We start from the raw sequence: 23050 nt of genomic DNA on the forward strand, positions 1-23050 counted from the left end.
CTATGAAGCCAAAACATCATATCAATAAGAATGATCGGAAGCCGATTTGCTACAATTGTGGGAAACTCGGTCATATGGCTCGAGTATGCCGGATGAAGAAGAAGAAGTATCAGAACTATGAACATGCGCCTTCTCAACCTGCAAATCCACAAACCAACATGGTGCTATCCAGTACTGGTCCTACTAGTACTGATGATCGGTATGTAACTTTAAGTCCAGAATTAAATTTGGCAATTTGCTCTACCGATTGGTTAGTGGATACAGGTGCGAATGTTCATATGTGTACTGATCATACCCTTTTTACTACTTATCAGGTCCGGAGTGGCCTAACAGTAACTATGGGGAACTCCACCTCGGCACGAGTGCTTGGAACTGGAAAAGTACTTCTAAGGCTTACGTCTGGAAATGTGCTTACACTATTTAATGTGTACCATGTGCCCGATGGAAGGAGGAATCTGATCAGTGGATCTCTTCTAAATAGGAGTGGTTATTTTTTGTTATTTCAATCTAAGAAAGTGATTATAACAAAGAATGGAACATTTATAGGCAAAGGCTATGAGTGTGATGGCTTGTATGTAATAAATAATGTATCTTTGGATTTTTCTTCTGATAATAATAATAAAATTGTGCTTTCAATATGTTCTTCATCTCTTTGGCATGCTAGATTAGGACATGTGAATAATAATACTATTAAAAGAATGATTAGCTCTGGTTTATTGCCTAATGTTTCATTAAATGAAAAGGAAAGGTGTCAAATTTGTGTTCAATCTAAACAACCTAGAAAACCATTTAAACTAGTAAATAGAAATTCAACTTTATTAGAATTAATACATTCAGATGTATGCGATCTAAATGGAACTTTGACTAAAGGGGGTAGAAGGTATTTTATTACCTTCATAGATGATTATTCTAAGTATTGTCAAGTTTATTTAATGAAATCTAAAGATGAAGCATTTGAGATGTTTAAGACTTATAAATCTTTAGTAGAAAATCAACTTGACAAGAGAATAAAGATTCTCAGGTCAGACAGAGGAGGAGAATACACCTCTAATGACTTGAATGAATTCTGTAGAGTTAATGGAATTCTACATGAAGTTACACCTCCCTATTCATCTCAGTCTAATGGAGTGGCTGAAAGGAAAAATAGGACTCTGCAAGATATGGTAAGATCTTTGCTTGCCAACTCAGGTTTACCTGAGGTTTGGTGGGGGAAGCAATGCTTACTGTATGTTTCCTGCTTAATAGGGTTCTATTTAAAGGTTCTAATAAATCTCCTTATGAACTTTGGAAAGGAAGAAAACCTAACCTAAACTTTGTAAAAGTTTGGGGTTGTTTGGCTAAGGTTAATATTCCTTTAATCAAGAAAAGAAAATTAGGACCTAATACTTTTGATGCTGTGTTTCTTGGTTATTCTCTTAATAGTGTTACTTATAGGTTCTTAGTCATTAATTCTGATATTAATGGCATAGATAAGAATACTATAATTGAATCTAAAGATGCTTCTTTCTTTGAAGACATTTTTCCATTTAAGGATAAAATAGAAAAGCATGTAATAGATAGATCTAATGATGCATCTTGTAGTTCGCCATCTAATTCTCTAATTATTCCTAATAATGAAAATGAAAATGAACTTAATGATATTAATGAACTTGGTAAAGAAAAAAGAATTAGGAAAAAGAAAGATTTTGGATCTGATTTCTATACTTTTATGGTTGAAGATGATCCTAAAACTTATAAAGATGCTATGAACTCATTAGATTCTATGTTTTGGAAGGAAGCTATTAATAGTGAAATGAATTCACTTATGACTAATAAAACATGGTTTTTAACTGACTTACCACCTGGTAGTAAGGCTATAGGTTGTAAATGGATATTTAAGAAGAAATTAAGACCTGATGGTTCTATTGAAAAATATAAAGCAAGATTAGTTGCTAAGGGCTTTTCTCAGAAAGAGGGTATTGACTACTTTGATACATATTCTCCTGTAACTAGGATAACCACAATTCGTACTTTAATTGCACTGGCTTCAATCCATAATTTGATAATTCATCAAATGGATGTCAAGACTGCCTTCCTTCATGGTGATTTAGAGGAAGAGATCTATATGGATCAGCCAGAGGGATATGTGGCTCAAGGACAGGAAAGAAAAGTTTGTAGGTTAGTCAAATCCCTCTATGGTTTAAAACAAGCTCCTAAGCAATGGCATAGGAAATTTGATAAAATAATTGTTTCTTATGGCTTTAAAGCAAATGAATCAGATAAGTGCTTATATTCAAAGTTAGAAAATGATTCATGTATTATCTTGTGTTTATATGTTGATGATATTTTAATTTTTGGTACTGAAATGAATATGGTGACTGATATCAAAACTTTCTTATCTAATAATTTTGATATGAAAGATTTAGGTCAGGCAGAGGTAATTCTTGGTAACAGGATTACCAGAATACCTGATGGTATAATCTTTGATCAATCACAATATATTGAGAAAATATTGAAGAAATTTGATAAGTACAACTGTAAACCAGTGAGTACACCTTATGAGCATGGTTTGAACTTGAAGTGCAATAAAGGTGATCCAGTGGCCCAAGAGAAATTTGCTCAAATTATTGGGACACTGATGTATGTTACAAATACAAGTAGACCTGACATTTCTTATGCTATAGGAAAGCTCAGTAGGTTTAATAGTTGCCCTAGTCTTAGTCACTGGGAAGCACTGGATAGAGTACTTAGATACTTGAGAGGTACCATGTATTATGGTTTACATTACTCAAGATTTTCCACTGTACTTGAAGGATCTTATGTCTGAAATACCTATTATGGAAAAGCCTATACCTGCTATCTCTTTGTTATGTGATAATGAAGCTGCAATTAATACTTGTAGAAATACTGAGTATAACAAGAGAAACAGAAGACATATTAGTGTGAGACATAAGACTATTAGATACCTAATTAAAAATGGTATCATAACTTTGGAATTTGTTGGATCTAAAGATAACCTAGCAGATCCTTTAACTAAAGGACTGGCTAGAAGCAAAGTCATAGAAACATCAAAGGGGATGGGACTGAAACCCATAAGGAATCATTGACAATGGCAACCCAACCTATTCTGACTGGAGATCCCAAGATGAAAGGTTCAACGGGAAAAACAAGTTGTTTAAATGATTAGTTAGCACTATTATAAAATGACTTTATGTCATTTGGTCTCTCCCTGTGATGTGAGTGCTAAATACAGCAGAGGTATACGGAAGAGTTTAAAACTCTGAATGAGTCCGAGTCTATGGCAAGGTGCCATGCTGCGAGCACCCTTGGAGGACTCACCTATATGAGTGTGACTGTGTGGCCGCAGTCTATGGGGATAAGGGTTTAACCCCTAGAGCACTCATGAAACTGAGATATTGGTGCATAAGGCCAGAAAAAGCACCACCTATAATGAACCCAGTATTTGCATTTGTCATGGGTGAAGTATATAGAAATCTGAACCAAAGGATTTGGTTCAAAGCTTTTTAGCTACCACTATACCTTTCAGATGAAAATATACTTTCACTAGGTAAAGGTTCAAAGCCGCAAGCTACCTTTATTGAAGTCGTGACATAAACAAGCCCGGTTTGACTATTTTTTATTTTATAAAGTTTTGAAAACATTTTAATCAGGTGGAGAAATGTTAGATTTTTATTAAATAATGATTAAAAGTTTTCATACTTAAAATATATATATTAGACATATATGTTAATAAGGGAGTTTGGCTTGGTGGTTGGTGTGTTGTTTGGGTGGGGATGAGATAACAGGTTCGATTCCCATTCCCTCCTTTTTATTTCTATTACGTAAAGCTTGGTTTTCTTGTGCTCGTTGGGATGTTCCCTCCTTGTCCGAGCCGAGCTCGGTTCTCTTGTGCTCGTTGGGCCTGTGCTTGTCCGAGCCGAGGTTCTCTGTGCCTGTGCTTGTCCGAGCCGAGGTTCTCTGCAGCCGAGCTGGACATGTGCTTGTCCGAGCCGAGGTTCTCTGCAGCCGAGCTTGTCCGAGCCGAGGTTCTCTGCAGCCGAGCTGTGCCTGTGCTTGTCCGAGCGAAGGTTCTTTGCGCATGTGCTTGTGCTCGCTGGGCCCTGCCCCTGCTCGTCCGAGGTTCTGTGTGCCTGTGCTCGTCCGACCCACCTCAACTGAAGCGCGAAGAGCCGAGGCCGAGGTCGGACCACAGGTGTGATGAGCCCAGAGGAGCCGAGGTCGGACAACGGGTACGATGAGCCAAGAGGTGCGTGGGCCGTGCCTCGCACCCATAGCACGAGGAGCCGCGTTGCTTCCTCGTTAGCACCTCTTCGCAACCAACCTCGCATCCGCTGGCCATACTCCCAGTGTTTTTTCAAACTTTCTTACCGGTTTTGACCGTTGTATCGGTTTTGGGTCGCGTCTGTCCCGAAGAAGTCTATAAATAGACCTCTTCGGATTAGACAGGATATATATAAAATTAAAAACAGAGAACTTCTATTCTCCCTATTTGCTGTTTTTCTTTCAATCAACGGGCTTGCTGCATACTGATTCTGGGTTCGAAAGCTTCTTTGATCCGTGCAAATCATTGAGGCAGAAGGAACAGTGCGAGAGGCTGTTGTATCTCAGGAGTAGAACGCCATCTAAGCCTAGTGCACTGTAAGGCGGCGAAATCTACTTCAAGGAAAGTGACCAACATACCACGCCTCAGCATCTCGGGTTCCATTTTTCCACTTTCTCTATTTATTTTCTCTAAGCCTATTTCTGCCTATTATTTATTGAAGTAGAGTATTATAGATTTAAAATTTTCTGGGACAGTATATTTCCAACAGAAATTGGATGGCTAAGGCATGGTTTCATAGGGCCTAGGCATGGCCAAGGCCTAGGTGACATGTGGCTCAAGGCTGCAGCCTTGGCATGGTGGCTGCAGTATTGGCCTTTGGCTAGACCGTGGCATGGGCTGGCAGCATGGCTGGCAAGGCTGTCATGGCTAGCAGCAGGCATGGCTAGGCTAGCATGGCCTTTGGCAAGGCTGGTGCAGGGCTGGCAGGGCATTGCAGCAGGCTGGGCAAGGCATGGCTGTGGCAAAGCCTTGGCATGCGGCAGGGGCAGCGGGCTGGCTGGCGCGCGGCACTGTAGCAGGCGAGGTTCTTTGGCATGAGCCTCGTCCGGCACACTGTAGCTGGCGAGGTTCTTTGGCCTGAACCTCGTCCGTAGCATAGTTTGCAGCAGGTTTTGGCCGCGGCAAGGCCCGGGGCTGTGCGCGGTGGGCTCGGACGGGCACGGCTTGGGCCGCGCATGGGTGCGCTGTGCCTTTGGCATGTTTGGCCATGTCTTGGCCGACCTTGGAGATGCTTGGCCAAGCATTGGGATCCTTGACTTGGCCAAGGCTTTGCCAAGTGTGAAATGGCATGGCCAAGGCTTGGCCAAGTGGGAAGAGGCTTGGCTAAAGTCCAGCCACCCCTCCAAGCATAGTAATTGGCCCGGATCTTGAGTTTGGCCGTTGCACAACCCTCCTTTGGCATCATCCGGGCGCTGTCTCCTCCTTGGTTGTGGGATCCGACGGTGGTGTTTGAGGGGGGTCCGCAACACTCTAGCAGCAGCGCGTCAAACCATACTGTCAAAAGCTTGGTGAAGGTAAACTTGGCAGGCATGGTTTCGCTCCAAACCTCAGCAGCTCCTACTCCTACTCTTGATCTAGTACGCTAGTTTTTTGGTATATTCGTGATCTAGTTTTCACGGTTGATCAGCTTGCAGACGTCCTCACCAAAGCTCATCCTCCTGGCATCTTTCAATCTCTTGTTTCCAAACTCAAATTAGTGTCCACTTTACCACCTTGAGTTTAAGGGGGAATGCTAGAATCCATTAATGGATTGATTGTGTCAAACTTAGTCGGCCTTACTAAACTTCACCTTGATTGATTTATGATTGATTGTGCCAAACTTAATCGGTTTTACTAAACTTCATCTTGATTGATTTGTGATTGATTGTGCCAAACTTAATCGACTTTAGCAAACTTCGTTAGCCTCTTAGTCTATATAAAAGCTCTTATACATTGTAACAGACAGACAAATATATATATATATATATATATATATATATATATATATATATATATATTCAACAATAAGAATGAATATTTGTCACAAAGTTCAACTAGGTAAGTATGGACTTCATGGTTGAGCCATGAATCTGATCCATGTATGTAGCTTGCAAGAAAATGAACTTTTTTTTCTCTAACAAGAAGTCCAATACTTCATGCTGAGAGTCAATATTTAGTTCATAAATTCCATAATTTTAATATAGCAGACAGGTAGTCTTATCAATTAATTGAGGTCAAGACATCTAAGAAGCGTTGGAGAAATTTCTCGGAGCCAACTTCAGTATGGTCAAAGAAACCACAGGAGACTTCAAGGGATTTGAATGAGTGAGTACAAGAGGAAGACTTTGACCCAAGTGGACTTCAGACGCAGCTCGCTCTTCTCCTTGGCTTCTAAGTACTCCCTTGTTTCCTATCATCTTCTCATAATGATTTATAGAGAACAAGGCAAAGAACAGTATGCGGATCAATTCAATTCAGGAAACAGGTCAAAAGAAATAGATTGAAAGCAATAATAGTTCTAAGTCGCCAAATGATAACAATGAAGCAGGGGGAAATTAATAAAATTTTGCACCATTGCTAACTATGGTGAAGACCAGGAGCATTGCATTGAATAGGAAGCGTTGCGATGAAATTTCCTGGGATAATTACTCTTCCTCGTTCGTATATTATAAGGCAAAGTTGAATCAAAGTACAAGACAAATATTTGGACCACAATAAGCTATTCAGATAGAACCAGTCAACATCTGGGTGGTTGGCTTTTAATTTTTTTTTTATTTTAAAAATATTTAAAAAATTAAATAAAAAGTGTTAAATTTTTTATTATTCTGCCGTCGAACTATTTTTTTACATGTTCTTAATTTTATTATATTATATATTTTATTTTTATTAGTCAACCGGATGGAAGTCTAGCTATGACGACCGAATTCGAAGACAATTATTATACTCAGAATACCTCTATGATATTTTTTTAATAAAATAATAATATTAGCAGATTCAACTGCTCTTTGTCTAAGAGAAAATAAGGTAAAAGCAGGACTGAAGACTTGATTCAGTGTACAAGCAAATTTCTGCTAGAAGTGACGCCATAGGATGACATAACAGATGTATCTATAAATCATATCAGTTTAAATATTGTTTTCTAGTGCTATGAATTCAATACTTTCCCCAGTCAATATGCAAGCAATGCCAGGAAACATCAAACAGTCCAAACATAAAGCCTTTCCTCTTAAATAAAAATTGACGAGGACCAACGAATGACATTCAAATTTTTTCTATTGGACTTGTTAATTTTACCCTTACCTTAGCAGCATCAATTGATACTTAGCCTAAGTTTGGTCATATTGGAGCTTCTGTATATGGTTGATATCACAACCAAGTAAACATTTTAGGCTAGGTTGTGTAGGGGGGACAAGTGGGGGATCAAAACCTGAAAGTATCTTATTATGGTAGATCTATTCGAATAAGTTGACAAAAAGTAAGGTAGCGAAGTGATAACTCTATTTGGATATTTTGGTGGATTAGCAGAATATGAAAAACTTATACCATTCAAATGCTATTTTGCCCTCATCAACTTTGAATATGCAAAAAAGCGAGAAAGCAGTTTGATCATTATGGTAAAATCTAAAATGCTACAAAAGTCGATGCATGTATTCATTCTCTACATTTATTCCTCCAACCAAATATCCAAAAAAGATTTATCTCATGGAATAACCTATTCTTTTTACGGTACAAGAGCTATCCTTCCAAAATTTTCCTCCATCAAATGCAGCCATAGAGAATGACAACATTCTCTCAGAGTTTTTGAGACTAAATATAGGCTATGCTTGGTAGATGGGATAAGTGACGGGATTCCCGCAAATGCTTCAAAATAACCACGGAATAGTCTTATTCGAATAAATGGAAACACCAAGAGAGAGAAAGGATAAAAATTTATTCCTTCATTTTCATGAATAGAATTATCTCATGGTGTAGGAAAAATTTTCCTCTCGGGTTATTATTTTGTCCTACCTACTTTTTAATAGACAAAAAAGCAGAAAGGCAATTTTATTTTTATGACAAAATTTAAATTATTATAAAAACTAGTACACTCGATCAGGGCTGAAAATAGGTTGGACAAAATCAAACGTCATTGGTTACAAACTAGAGATCGGTTTAAATGACAAGCCCTCAACTATCAGACTAGAAGTCTACAACATGTATTCTTATTTTATGTAGGTAGTTTATTTTACTTGCTTATATTCAAGTCGTTAATAATCATTTTATGTATATTATAATATTTTATATTATAATCATTATTTTTATAAAAAAATTAATTTATTTTTTAATAAAAATAAAAAATAAATATACTTAATTTTTTATGATATTTTCTAAGATTTATTGTTAAAGATATTTAAAAATATTTATAACTTCTACATAATCCTATATTTATATATACTTTTTTCTATATGCCCTGTAATAATAGACAATTTATGATTATTTTTATTTGTGCTATAATCGAAGAGTAATAATGGTATTTGATGCAAAACATATAAATATTTTATGTTATATTTTTATTTTAAATAATTTTTGTCTCAAATATTTTAATATAAATCTGGCCAAATTAGTAACCGGGGCCCATGATCAAGTTAGTCTTTATGTGGGTTTAATAACCATAACTTTGAACCTTAGTTACTTATGTGTCGTGTAAGATCTGCATAGGTAATTTTATATATACCAGTCCACTTTCAACCTTACATCCACCTATTTTCTTCGCTTATCCTTTCAACCATATACGAAAAAAAGTCGTCTCATGAAATAAACTATCTCTTTACAAGTGATGTTCTTCCAAAATTAAGGACGGCGATGCTAATTTTTTTTTAACCTATTTAACTTAATTCAATTTGTCGTAGATCGATTTGGATTATATATTTAATAAAATAGTCAATAATAACATTAGATTTTTGAAATTGGGACCTGTTGTGGTTCAAATTTGGCCCGAGGGTGACCATGCCGGTGGAGTCGAGGAAGTCGCCGTTGGTTAGAAGGAGAAGACAAGAGCCATCTTCCGCGCGACGGCCGTGGACCTGGACAAAGTCTCACCGGTATTTCTGGTGAGGACCCTCCGACGATCAAGTTAGAGTGGGATTAATTTGGTCCGGCCAAAAAAGGACTTCCTTAGAAGTTACCTGACCGGGCTATTTATAGTCTCGGTGGAGAGGCTCAGGTGGCAGAGGCACTGTCGGCCCTCATCATAAGGGGGCGTGGCTCTGAGCCTGATGGCGCGCAGCTTAAGCTGGTTGGTGGTATGTAGTACTGCCCGTTCTTGAGAACGGTAGGATGTTGACAGTTACGGTAGGGTATGGCCGGAGTAGTCAAGGTGTCGTCTGACTGTTGAAGGCCGGCTATGGAGACGTAGCACGATAATGTTGTAATGTACGGCCACGTAGGTGGGCGTAGGTGCACACATGGGTGTGGTCGTTGGTGAGGCCGAACTCATTGAGAGGTCGCATCATGCGTTTGGCGAGGTCGGCTTAACGGGTGCTGAGAGTAACTCGGCTTCCCGGGTTCTGAGGTGTGCTCGGTGGAGCGCCCCGAGCTCGAAGGTCGGGGCGTACTACTGAGTTAGGAGCCCTGAGCTTGGTCGGGGCGGGTTGACGAATGTCTGAAGGCACCTCGAGCTTGGTCGGGGGAGTCGGCGAATATCTGAAGGCACCTCGAGCTTGGTCAGGAAAGTCGGCAAATATCTGAAGTTGGTGGAGCTTTTGGCGGAGTCCCAAAGTCGAGTTGACTTTGAGCCGAAGTGAAGATTCAGCCGATTGGCGTTGACATTTACTGGGCCGAAACTTGGCGGTCTTTTAGTTGTGGGCTAGACGATCCATTTTTCCTCCTATCAGGATCCACAAACATTTAATCTATTTCCTATCCGTTAGACCCAATTGCAATCCCTATCCAAAATTAATCTCATTTGCCAAATATGGTGCTGAGTATTAACCTATCAACTTTAGGTATGTATATTTTAAGATAAAAATTTAGAGGTCGTTTTCGTCCTTTTATAGTTAGTGCGCTTCCCATGATACTCTCGCGTCTTTTCTTGAAAACCAGTAAAAAAAGGAAGCTTATCGATTCCCTGATTCCCTGACATTCGACCCTATTTCTCATGACCAGGTGACGCATGCATCAGGGGGAGCACGGCCAAATTCGCTTCCTACTGGACGCTAGAGAACGGAATAAAGCCTGAAGTGGCTTCCACCATGGATAATATATTCCACGCGAGGCCATTTCCATGCCGACAACCTCCACCGAGCAAAGCCGTCCTCGCCTACGATTTCAAGCCACATGTCACGTGACAAGGGGACCCTGCCCTTGTCCTCTTCCGGGGCTCTAAAGAGCGGTTGTTGGGAGAATAAACTACGAGGCGTGCAACGGAGTATGCCATGTTTCGTGGCCGAAAGTTGGCTGGCGTCTTGCCCGTTAACAGCACCACTAAATTTAGCATGTCGATTTTTTGGTATCGGATGTTCTAACGACCAGATAGGCTATCAAGGATAGCTTGTCCTGGGTTAAGACTTAAGCGTGTACCCAATTTAAAACTAATGGTACCCTGAGTGTAATTTAGTATCTTAGTGTAGGGCTGTTAATGAGCCGAGCTGCTCGGGCTCGGCTCGGGCTCGGCTCGGTAAAAGCCCGGCTCGGGCTCGGCTCGTTAGTCAAACGAGCCCGAGCCCGAGCCTAATATGAGGCTCGTTTACATCCGAGCTCGAGTCCGAGCAGCTCACGAGCCCAAACGAGCTTGGGCCTTTAGCTATTTGCTGAATGCTGATTGATTAGTCTCCCATGGCCATGGGCCCACCCGGCCAGCCCACTCTCCAGCCGGACCAGCCCCACCGTCCATCGACCCAGATCGTGATCACCACCACTCACCAGATCCAGATGCTCATCAGCTCATGCGATGCCCTAGTCTCCTCCTGTCTCCCTCTCGGCCGCCTCTCCCACTCGACAGTCGACTCCCAAGTCCCAGCCCTCCCCCGATTTCGGCCTCTCCCACTCGACTCCCAGCCCTCCCAGCCCTTCCGGCCTTCCCCTTCCGGCGACGACCCCCTTCCGGCCTTCCCCTTCTGGCGACGATCCCCTTCCGGCCCCCTTCCGGTCTGCCTTCCCCTTCGAAGGCTTGAAGCTGAAGCCCCAGCCCCGCCGCGCTCCGCCTCCCTTCGCCCGCACGCCGCGCCGCCGAACCCCTCCGGCCCTCCTTCTCCTCCGAACCCCTCACCCCTTCCATCATCTGGACGACTGGACGGCTGGACCTCGACGAGACGACGACTCGATCAGTCGATCCCTCGACTTGCTCCTCCCGGATCTTCCCCGACTCCGAGTCTCCGACTTGCTGAGTTGCTGCAGCGCTGACCCCCGACCGGCGACCGGCCGACCCCGACTTGCTGGTGAGTTTCCTCTTCTCCCCTCCGAGTCTTTGCTCCTCAGTTCTCAGTCCTCAGTCCTCAACTCCTCAACCGTTCTGTTTCACTGTTTGATTTTATCTATTATTATTTCTTTATGAAAATTTGTTTGGGAGGAGGGCTGAATGTTATGCTTTCAAGTGTTTAAATGAATTGGCGTCTAAATTTGTTTGGTTTTGTTTTAGCCTTGAATAGGCTTTGTATAATTATATGGCAGTATGGCATGCTTATGTACTAAATATGTAATTTGATTGGTTGTTTATATTTTTCAAGAAATGTCAGATGGCTGCCATAGTCTCAGTTGCGCTTGCATTTGCAGTTGTACCCAGGCAAGTGATGCCATGGACGGGTTTGCTGCTAATGTACGAGTGGGCATTTACTTCTTTTTTCATAATATTTGGAAGTTATCTGCGCTTGTTTTACCATAGGGGAAAGGCAACATCAAATCAAGCAGGAACTATTTTCACATGTGTAGACTCCTCTGTCTATGTCATCTATGACTCAGGCAAAGGTTTTTTAAGATTCAAATTTGCTGTATCAGCTTATACATATCTTCATTAGCCTTTTCAGATGGTAATTGAGCTTTACTTATGATGCAGGTCATCAATGCCATACATCTAACTGCTAGTTTCCAGTATGCATCAGCTTCAAGGGCAAACAGTGTGAATATAATCCACCTGGTATATAAGAATAAGAAAACATATAAGCAGAGAGCACTTAACTGGCAACAAAGAATAAAAGTCAGAAAACATATTACCAGTATGCAGAGACAGATGTTGTAATTTATGCGAAACACATCTTTGATATCTTATTCATATGAAAAATTCCAAATTTCCAAGGTCTTGGTAGAAGGCCTGATTTAATTTTGATTTGTATTTATATGATTTGCCATTTCGAAACATGTAAATTAGTTCCCTTTCTTTTTTTTAAGAAAACAAGCCCGAGCCCGAGCCCGATTACGAGCCCGGGCCCGAGCCCGAGCCCGAGCTCGGGCTCTTTCTGGAGCTCGTAATTGAAACGAGCTTTACGAGCTCAAGCCCGAGCTTTTGCTTTGCCAAGCAAGCCTGAGCTCGAGCTCAATACAAAGCTCGTTAACGAGCCCGAGCCCGAGCTACTGTGAAACGAGCCGAGCCGAGCTCTTCCAGGCTTGGGCTCGGCTCGGCTCGTTAACAGCCCTATCCTAGTGCATACCATAGTTGTGCGGCATCCGATAGTCACCATCAAAAACTAGATGGCTATCAACAACAATGCATTATGTATGGCATGACGACCAGGTAGGCTATCAAGGATAGCTTGTCTTGAGTTAAGCGTATACCCAATTTAGGACTAATGGTGCCATGAGTGTAATTTAGTAGGACCTTGAATCGTATACAATGCATGCTATAGTTGTGCAGCATCTGATAGTCACCATCAAAACCTAGACGGTTATCAACAATGATGCATTATGTATGGCATGTAAGATTGTGTTGTTTGATAGATATCCATCTTCTAATGATGGCTATCAAGCATTACACAAGCAAACAACATGCTCATTTTGAGATTTCCAAAGCATATCAACAATCTTTTGCTTTATTTCTTGCGCTGTCCTAAAAAATGACCATAATAATTCCACTCAGAACACACATTAATCTGCACCAGTGGTGAAGCGGAGACTATATTAATGCAACTAGCTTAACATTTTTCTTTCCAATTGGTTTCTCGATCAACACCTATGGTTACCAAGCTTACCAATACGAATAAATTTTGATCCTGAAATTTCTAATCTCCGTAAATGTGATGGAGGGATGGCAGAGCATGGTTGTCTTGCACATATGAAAGAAAAGAGGAAGAAAAACAAGGAAGCTTGTGGGTCACCTCCCAACCTGGTATTTTTGTTATCAGGTAAAGCACTAAAAAAAGGTAATTTTTGTTAAAAAAAAAAGAAGCAAAATAAGGGTCAGGGCGTGATCCATGAGCTGTCTCACACTTTTCCACCCCCTTTTCCCATTGTTGGTGTAAGGTGCTAAATCCATCCATCGTACATTCTCCATTTTTTTTCTTTCTTTAAGAACTCATCATACATTATTCATAGATGGGAAATTAGGGCATCTAAACTTGCTTTGTCGAGGTTTTATACCAAATTATGGTTTGTGTAGCTTGCTTTGGTCCTCCAAACTTTTCCTATAGTCATAGGCTCATAGCTATTGAAAGTAAGCTAAAAATTTTAAGTGATCTTGTAGAATTCCATTGCTGCAGTAATATCTAGTTTGTCATTCATACATCTCAAACTCCAAAATGTTTGGTCTATAAACTTACTGCCATTACAAAGATCATGACTAGCCATCAAATTCAACGCCACTAGGAGTTTGGTGATAAGGTATCATTTCCAGACACAAGATATGTAATATCAGATAAGATGAGGATAAAGATATTGTACAAACAAGCCATAGATATCCTCCTTGCTAATAAATACACCTAATGCTTTATCCTCAGTAACTAGCCATTCTCTTAGTGAGAAATGGTTGCCAACTGTGCTTTCCTCGAGTACTTTTGATGCTTGGCAACACTTGATCAACTTCCAAATCCAACTCTTTCAGCTTGCTTCTAAATTCACATGATTATGAAAATTATGACATTACCAATATTAATACATGACAACCTTTGTAAAAGGCTTAACGATTTCATAGTCATCCAGGATAAAGTTTTTCGATCCATCTTTAAAAAAAGTATATAATCACTTTTCATAAAAGGGGGAGTAGTATTTACTACTCGGTTTATCTTTCACTTGAGGTAGAGGCCAAATGTATGATATTTACCATATAATAGATATTAATATATTTGTGTACACACACACTCTCTCTCTCTATTGATGATAAGGGAGGCAAAGAAGCCACCCACCCGTCCTTTATTGATGATTGTATTTTCTAGATTCTTTATACACAGAGATTCCTTGTACATTTAAGCAAGTTGTAGACAAGTGTGTTGCATTTGCATGTGCAATCTGAGGAAATATGCTATTATGAGTGCACATATACGGCTCCTAAAAAATTGATTAGAATGTTAATAAAGATATTGAAAGAAAAATAACAATTAAGTTTAAACTATGAATTTTCTCAATGAGATTTTGCACTCCAAAAAATCACTTTGCTGCAAAGGTAGGTGACACGGGAGTTTTGTTGTTGTTGTTGTTGTTCTATCGCCTCATATAACTCTTCAATAGATACACCCACTCGCATCAGTCACCAAAAGATCTAGAGGATAACTTGGTAATGTAGATGAGGTTCCCACAACCTAGATCCACTATGATTAACTGTGAGGACCCACATTTTTGGGGGGAGGCCTGGGTCGGGACGACACATGAAACGGGAGGGAGACTCCCGAACAGAGTCTTCCTTTCCCTGTTTCAATTGCTTCCCGAATCCATCGGAAGAGAAAGGAAAAAAAAAAAAAAGAGGAAAAGGGAGATCAAATCCTACCTAATTTGCATCAATTTCTATCTATAAAAGATCCCTTTCTCCTCATCCTAGGGCATCAACCGGGTGCCGTTCAAAAGAAAAAGAAAGAAAAAAAAGGATCCGTGAGAAACTTGGGTTGTTCGCCGCCGATCTTGCCGGAGGTAAGGTGAGCAACCTCTCCTCCTTCTTCTTTGTCTTTGGGCCACCGACTCCTTGGAATCCGGCCGGCAAGCCGCCGGACTGATGGGAGAAAGCCGAGCCCTATTCGGCCTTCTTCTCTCTCGTTCCGACCGGCCGTTGCCGGGCGTGGCACCGCTGCAGGCCGACGACCAGGGGGCATCGCCGGCTGTGGGCCGCCTGCTGCCGAGCGCCCTTTTCCCCTTTCCATCGGGAAGAAGGAAGAAGAGAGAAAGGGAAAGGGTCTTCCCATTCCCTTCCTCTTATTATATTTTTTTGTTTTTGTCTCTAGTTGGGTGCTCTCTTTACACTTGGATCTGGGAAGATCATGGCTTTGAGGACTCTAGATAGTTTGGGGATGCTAGATTCTAGAGGACCCTTTATAGGATCAAACAGGGGTTCTAGATCATCATATATCTTTGATAAATTTTAATGATGACTTGGTTCTGTAGAGGAACAATCTATTGGACGAGAGGACGCTGAGCAGAGTCCTGCGCATTCCGGTTCATAGATCGCCGTGAGGGCGGGTGATTAGTTGTCTGAGTTTTCAACAAAGAATAAGAATCTTTGTACGCCAATCCTACATGATAAAAATATTTTTGCATTATATATGTTTGATATGCTATGATCCAGACAAAGCAAAATAGTTTTATATTTAATTATATTTTGATCGTGTTGGCTTGTGATTGGTAGTATGATGGATGCATGTATGTGTATAACTTATACCTGCATAATTGAATTTATGAATGTGGTGGTATGGACTAACCATGTTATATTGGTTGCCCTGTCACGGGCCGGAAACGTGACCATGGTTAGTCTAGGCTGGATATAAGATGGAAAAAAGAATTGATGTGTGTATGTGAATTGGTTAAATGAGTAGGACTTTGGGCTTATCTCGTTAGTATTGATTGCCCCATCACAGGCTGGAAATGTGATATTATCGATTGCCCCGTCACTGGCTGGAAATGTGATACTATCGATTGCCCCATCACAGGCTGGAAATGTGATACCATCGATTGCCCCGTCACAGACCGAAAATGTGATACTATCGATTGCCCCATCACGGGCCGGAAACGTGACCGAGATGTAGCCCAAAGTCGGAAAGATAATTGATCCGGATCAAGTTAACATAGAATGGAAAGAAAAAGCATTGAAAACAGTAACGAAGATTTATAAGCTATTATATACTATATCATTCTTATGTGGCTGGACTTTCATTGATGTTTGATGTATAATTATGGACTTTCATTGATGTTTGATGTATATAATTATATTGATTATTTGAGTCTTTTAGAAACTGTTTATGATTTCATGAAATGTGCATCGATTTGTCGTGGTTTTTCAAATTCATATTATTATTGTGTTGATATGGATGTGTAGGAATTCTTACTGGGCTGTAAAGCTCACCCTCTCTTCTTCTTTTTTTTTTTATCAGAGTTGCAGGATGCATAGAATTGGATGGGATGGGCGCAGAGTGTGAGTACCAGAGTCATTAGCTAGTTAGTTTGTTTATCCTTCTTTGATGTCGATGAACATTTGAAGATCTTGTAATTGAACTAATTTGTTTATCTGGACATGTCGGATTTGTCTATTTGAATTAAGTGATTAACTGTAGAATTATTAGATTTTTGTTCATCTTAGGCATTGCATGATCTTTAGGGCACTGCTCTAGGGCTCATGCGGCCGGTCGCGTACCGGACCCGGGTGCGGGGTTCGGGGCGTGACATTAACAAAAGAAGCCACCCTGTCAACTGCTTTATTAACCTCTGAGTAAATACTTGGCTACATAAGATGTAAAACTTGATTTTAATCTTCAAATATCCAACAATAATGGATAAGTAGATCCTTGCCGAAGTCCTCCTGCCTTAATCTAGAATATAACTGTTTTAGGACGATAATAGCATAACCGGCCCTTTTCATGCGGTCCTTAATTCAGTGGATTAAGAAGATGAGAGCCTCCTGCTGCAACAAAAATTACTTGGAATTACCAATAATAAAATCTGCTCCACCAATTTGATCCTTGTTCCTTATGCGGCCATCAAATTTGATTTTGATGAAATTAGAAGGTGGAGGTTCTCGAGTAAAATAAATCAAATTGGATTCAGAAACTACATATACGAACCCCTAGATCTTTCTAAATCTCAACTAACTCGTATGAAGTCCAAAGTCTGGCATGCAGCTCTTGAAGCAACAACTCGCGAAGTCTCGTTACTGTGTGCAAGTTTCAAGTGGACGTATAGTGATCAAACACCAAATCCTACTATTTGAATCCAATAAAGTACATATATTTTGCAAGGATTCATTTCCATGCACGCTGCTTCACTTTTCTAGTGCAGCTACCATCCACTGTAAACCTTTATATTTTTTTATTACAAATTTCTACTCCTTTTCTATTTTTTTTAATTTTTATTCGACAAGCAAACGAGCATTCTTACCAACTTCTTAGCTTTTAATATAAAACTATAGCAATCCAAGTTTAGGTCCCATGCTTAATTAACATTCATAAAACGGCATTTCCTCCTGTGACCCACAATTAAAACAGCCAGGAGAGAAGGAGAATTTATTGTATAAAAAAAGTTAAAAATTTAAAAAACAAATAGAAAAGGCATCCATATTGCGTCCTTCCAGAAACCTAGAGGTACATCTCCGCGTTCCCATTTGTCGTTTTCTTGGGTGTAACCCCCGAACCACGTCGACGTCGCGAGCTTATCCATCCAGGGACAACCGAACGGACGGCCCAGACGGGGTCTACACAGTCAAAACGGACCGTGCTAATACGTGGGATCACAGACTGTCCGATCGAGATCCGACGGTAAGGAGTGCGACGCGGGGTTGCCACGTCAGGTCAAAGTCTACAGTCCTGGAGGGGGCGTCGCCAACCCGCGTGTCAAAGCAACGTCTAGCGGGCGTCATGCGTGTCGTGAGCACGCGCGGCAGCTCCCTTGCGGATGCTCGATAAACCCGTTGCATTGCACACGTGGATAAGGGGAGCGCGGGGGAGGGGCGATCGGACGGCTGCAGTTTGCTGGCCGCGTGGCGCGTGCGCACGGGGTGGATGGTCGGCGGTCGGGCCGTCACTGTGCCGTTATGTCAGGGCCCGTCTAGACGCGGTAACGCGGACCCATTCGGCGCCTGGGAGTGACGCCGTTAGTCGTACGGTCGCTCCCCGGGGTGCCTATAAAGCGGCAGCTCGGAAGTCCTTGAGCTCTAATTCCCAGAGGAGAGAAGGAATCTATACGTAGAGAGAGGATTAAGAAGAGGAGAGTCACTTCGGCACAAAAAACAAGAGGAGAATCAGCGTTTGGATCGATATCGGGTTCTTACAGGTGAGATTTCACGCAATTTTGATGGATGTTTTAGCAATTTTCATTCTAAGATTGGTCATTTCCTCTCTTTTTTTCCTTTTTTTGTGTGTTTTGTTGTTGTGGGGGGGTTGTTTGGGGGGCGCGGGGTGGGGAAGTTTGGTTAAATTTGAAGTTGTATGCAGATTTTGTTATTTTGCTGGAATTCGATAACTACTTAAGGAAATGGTTCTGTTTGCGAGATGGACTTAGGGTTTTGGACTAGAATTGCTTCTTGATGGAGTTTCTTTGGAGTTTTGATGGTTCGGAAACGTTTCCGGAATTTATCTGGAGGAGAAAGATATCTACTTTTTTAGTGGTTAGAAATTGTCCGAGTTATTTGAGATAATAGTTTTATCTATCTATCTATCTATCTTTTTATCTATATATTTATTGGCTTCTAGGCTAAAGATTATGAAATTTATAAATCTTTTGATTCTAAGGGTTGCCGATGAAGGGGAAAATACAAGAAATATGTGTGGGAACAGTATGTGTGCTATTTTTTGACTTTTTTTGAGTTCCAGTCCAACATCTTACGAGTTATTTTTTATTAGAAACAAATTTCTAGTTACCGCAAGAAAGAAAATTGGCTGTTAGAAGAAGAATGCCTATATATGTATGTATGTATGCATATTACTTCTTGTTTTGTGTTGATTGTTTAGCTGCTTGTACTTAAATCCATCAAAATTTTCTGTTTCCCTAATTGTTATGTGTTTTTACATGGCATTTATTTTGGAAGTAAGAAAAAGTGGGAGAAGTTTTGTTGGTGCGGTTGGGTGATCTCTAGTTACTGGGGCAATATCAAAATTTCTAGTTATGTTGGAATCTTTAAGCATCAGAGGGGACTTTTTGAACCCAAACAAAGGTAATCTAGGAGTTAATTACAAACTGAACCAAAATCCCTACACAATGAGATTGTAGCAGAAATATAAATTCCGATCAAGGCTACGATGTATTTATGGCTAAGAGATAGCCCATAGTACATATGTTTAGGGGCTGTTTGCATGCTGGGGAGCTGTTGTTTTAAAAACACAGAGGATATGGGGTGCTTTGAAGAGATGGTAAGCCAAGTGACAAGTAATCCCTACTTTCCAGGGATAAGACTAATCATTTTTTGGGAGGAATCTGAAAAAATAGGGATTAGCTGTTGCCAGTGGCTGCCACCTTCTCAAGCCAGACATCTGAACAGACCCTTGGTCTTATACATATTCCTAGATATAAGCTACTTAAAATTCATTATGCCGAAATCTACTTTTAATCAAAATTGACATAATATTATTGTTGATTTGAGATGTAAGAAGAAGAAAAAAAAAAATCATGAGCAACAATGAAAGGACAGAAGAAAAAGAGGGGAATGGCAGATGTTTTGGTTTCAATGGTCGAAAAAGATGAAACTTACAGGAGAAAAATTCTGAGAGAATGGGGAAGAAAAAAGATGTAAAGAGAAATTGAGAAATGGATGGAAGGAGTGCATACCATTCAGTCAGACAGCTGGAGAGAGGAGACCCTTTATTGACATGGAATGAGTTGCTTACGTTAAGAACAGAGACTACTTGTGTGTTCATAAGGAGAAAGACCTTATTTTCTTATATCAGAGTATTATAATGTACTTGCATCTTATTATTAGGTTATGCACAGCTTGGAAGAAATTAAACTTAAGAAAATAATGAAATCTTTACATTATGCTAGATGGAATGATAGACATTGTGTTCTAATTATGAAATTAATGATGAAGCATATTAAACATTTTAAATTGACTTCTGAGTCATCAATTGATAGGAGAAGTGGATTTTGCAGTTCTGCTAATATGTTTGTTTGTTGTTCTTAATTTTCCAAGTTTGGCATGGTAGATTAGACCCTTGATTTGATTCATAGCATCTCCATGTGCTGTTTACAATATACGCACTTGAAATTTAAGATGTGTGTCATTCTTATTCTTCCATGACTGTGACTGTGTTCTCATTCTTCCATGCAGAAATCTCATGAATAACTGATGCCCATCCTTCTAGCATGGACTCGCATCAGCTTTTCAGATGTGAATTGACTGGTGCAGATGCGTCCCGCAAATTCCCTTCTCCAAGAACTCTAGCATACAGTGAACGGGCATCGGGTTCCATTAAACTTGGTTTAGGCAACTCACCCAACTCTCCTCTTTCCAGCCAGTTCGATTGCGATACTTTGTCTATACTAAGCAACAGCCAGGAGCAGTATAGCTCCACAGAGACCATCTCAGGGGTTAGCCCTTCTCAGTACTCGCCACTAGAAATCAACAGCTCATCCGAGCAAACCCACATTCATCCTGCAGAGAGTATCCAGGTACCATCTAATTCATCTTATGCAGTTTCCAATCAATGCATGAGGCGCGCTCTACAAAAAATTGAGTCTGTTCTAATGGCCCCTGATACTGATGAGGCAACTACTAGTACTAATGTGGAGTCTGACGAAAACAAACAGCCTCAGCTCACAAAGCAGCGATCAAGGACTTGGAGCCATGAGTCTCGCATGGAACCACCTGCTGTCATCCAGCCCCAGTACACTTCTGGCAGATTTCCAAAAGCAAGCCATGAAGTCCATCCTGAGAAACGTCTGAGAGAGATGAAGGAATTTCCAGAGAGTGATGTGAAACAGATGTTGATCAGATGTGCTGAAGCTTTGTCCGAGGACAAGATAAATGAATTTGAAATGCTAGTCCAAGAAGCCCGTGCTTCTGTCTCCATCATTGGAGAACCTATCCAGCGTCTGGGTGCTTACATGCTAGAAGGCCTGGTGGCGAGGAAGGAGTCTTCTGGCACCAACATCTACCGTGCCCTGAGGTGCCAGAAACCAGCAAGCAAGGAACTTCTTTCTTACATGCGGATCTTATATGACATCTGCCCTTACTTCAAATTTGGCTACATGGCAGCCAATGGAGCAATTGCTGAAGCGCTGAGGCATGAGGACAGAATCCACATTATAGACTTTCAAATTGCTCAAGGGACTCAGTGGGTCACCCTAATACAAGCATTAGCTGCTAGGCCTGGGGGTCCTCCACATGTTCGGATCACGGGGATCGATGATGCAGAGTCAGAATATGCCCGAGGAGATGGTTTGCAGCTTGTGGGGAAGATGCTATCTGATATGTCCAAGAAGTTCAACATTCCTTTGGAGTTCAATGGCCTTCCCGTCTTTGGGCCAGATGTCACAAGAGAAATGCTAGACATTCGACCAGGTGAAGCGCTTGCCGTGAATTTTACCCTTCAGCTCCACCACACCCCCGATGAAAGCGTTGATGTGAACAACCCCAGGGATGGGTTGCTGAGGATGGTGAAGGGGTTGTCACCAAAAGTGACTACTTTGGTGGAGCAGGAGTCCAACACCAACACAACCCCATTCTTGATGAGATTCTTGGAGACATTGGATTACTACTACGCAATGTTCGAATCAATTGATGTGACGCTGCCAAGGGATAGCAAACAGAGGATAAATGTGGAGCAGCACTGCCTGGCAAAGGACATAGTTAATATCATCGCATGCGAAGGGAAGGAGAGGGTGGAGAGACATGAGCTGCTCGGGAAGTGGAGATCCAGGCTGACCATGGCAGGATTCAAGCCTCTCCCACTTAGCTCTTATGTGAATTCGGTGATAAAGAGTCTGCTTGGATGTTACTCTGATAAGTATACATTGGTGGAGAAAGATGGAGCAATGTTATTGGGTTGGAAGGATAGAAACCTGATCTCAGCCTCTGCATGGCACTGATTGCAGAACTTTAGGCAGATGAGCTTAGGAAAACAGGTCAGCAAATAACGGATATTCCCATCAAGTTTTGTGTGATCCTAAAGTGTTGTATCTACGTATTGCTGGGTCATTTATTTCGTTGTATGTATGTACATTGGAATGCTGCATCTGATGTTGTAGTCCTTGCATAGGCCAGGACAGTCTTCTTAGAAGGATGACTTTAGTTTTTTTCTGTTCTCTGTTCTTGTTTTTATTTATTTAATTTTTTTGAACTAGGATCTGGACAAGCCTGGTTGATGATTAAAGTGAGGCTACCAACTCAGCCCAGCCAATTGGCATCCTTTGCTTTGTTCACTAGATTACTGATTTATTTATTTATTTTTAAAATTGTTCTCATGTATAATCTAAAAAAAAAAAAAAATTAAGCACATCATGTCAATGATGTAGTTGAGAGTCATTTAACACTGAACAAAGATGTAATTTAGGTAAACTATTTGTTGCTGGAAATTAGACCCGGGGGCTACCGCGAAGCCGGGGAAGGAGGAGCTTCGCTGCAGGGATGGTGGTCGGCGGCGCGCCGACTGGTGACGTCCTCCTGGAGGGGTGTAAGTCCTGCAAAAAGCCGGTGGCCGGGCTCCCCGGCGCCGGCCCTCCGATGCTTAAGTCAGAGGGGGTAGATATGTGGAGAGAGCAAGGAAGAGAGTATATGGAGAAGACAGCAGGAATATTTGGATAAGATGAAGAAGATGAAGAGGGTGATATCCTCTATTGTGTCTGTGCTGTTTGCTTCTTTTCACCTGGTCCAGGAGGGTTCTGTCCGGGGGCCCCCCCTCCTTTTCCCCCCAGGTTTCCTTTTATAGAAGGATTTTTGTT

General features: G+C 41.1%; 1 protein-coding gene and 1 long non-coding RNA gene across 5 annotated transcripts; both read left to right on the forward strand.

Annotated features, from left to right (window-relative positions):
* Nucleotides 1-3787: 3787 nt before the first annotated feature.
* On the forward strand, nt 3788-4283 carry LOC149752887 (uncharacterized). 3 transcript variants are annotated; one of them, XR_016396468.1, is made up of 2 exons: nt 3788-3921; nt 3953-4283. It is a non-coding gene; the product is annotated as an uncharacterized LOC149752887 (long non-coding RNA). The 3 variants fall into 3 exon arrangements; XR_016396467.1 differs by having other exon boundaries at nt 3995-4283; XR_016396469.1 differs by having other exon boundaries at nt 3832-3952; nt 3995-4283.
* A 13833-nt stretch (nt 4284-18116) lies between these two features.
* Nucleotides 18117-22531, forward strand: LOC103712632 (chitin-inducible gibberellin-responsive protein 1-like). 2 transcript variants are annotated; one of them, XM_008799204.6, is made up of 3 exons: nt 18331-18448; nt 20439-20779; nt 20918-22531. In XM_008799204.6, exons 2-3 carry the CDS (start codon nt 20474-20476, stop codon nt 22196-22198), a joined length of 1587 nt encoding a protein of 528 aa, XP_008797426.3. In that variant the 5' UTR covers nt 18331-18448; nt 20439-20473; the 3' UTR covers nt 22199-22531. The 2 variants fall into 2 exon arrangements, with proteins under 2 accessions (XP_008797425.3, XP_008797426.3); XM_008799203.6 differs by having other exon boundaries at nt 18117-18448; nt 20439-22531.
* The last annotated feature ends 519 nt before the right edge of the window (nt 22532-23050 follow it).

This window comes from Phoenix dactylifera, chromosome 9, assembly GCF_051530095.1.
Source record: "Phoenix dactylifera cultivar Ajwa chromosome 9, Ajwa_hap1_PhDact_Kaust_v1.1, whole genome shotgun sequence".
In the NCBI taxonomy this organism is placed as follows: Eukaryota; Viridiplantae; Streptophyta; class Magnoliopsida; order Arecales; family Arecaceae; genus Phoenix; species Phoenix dactylifera.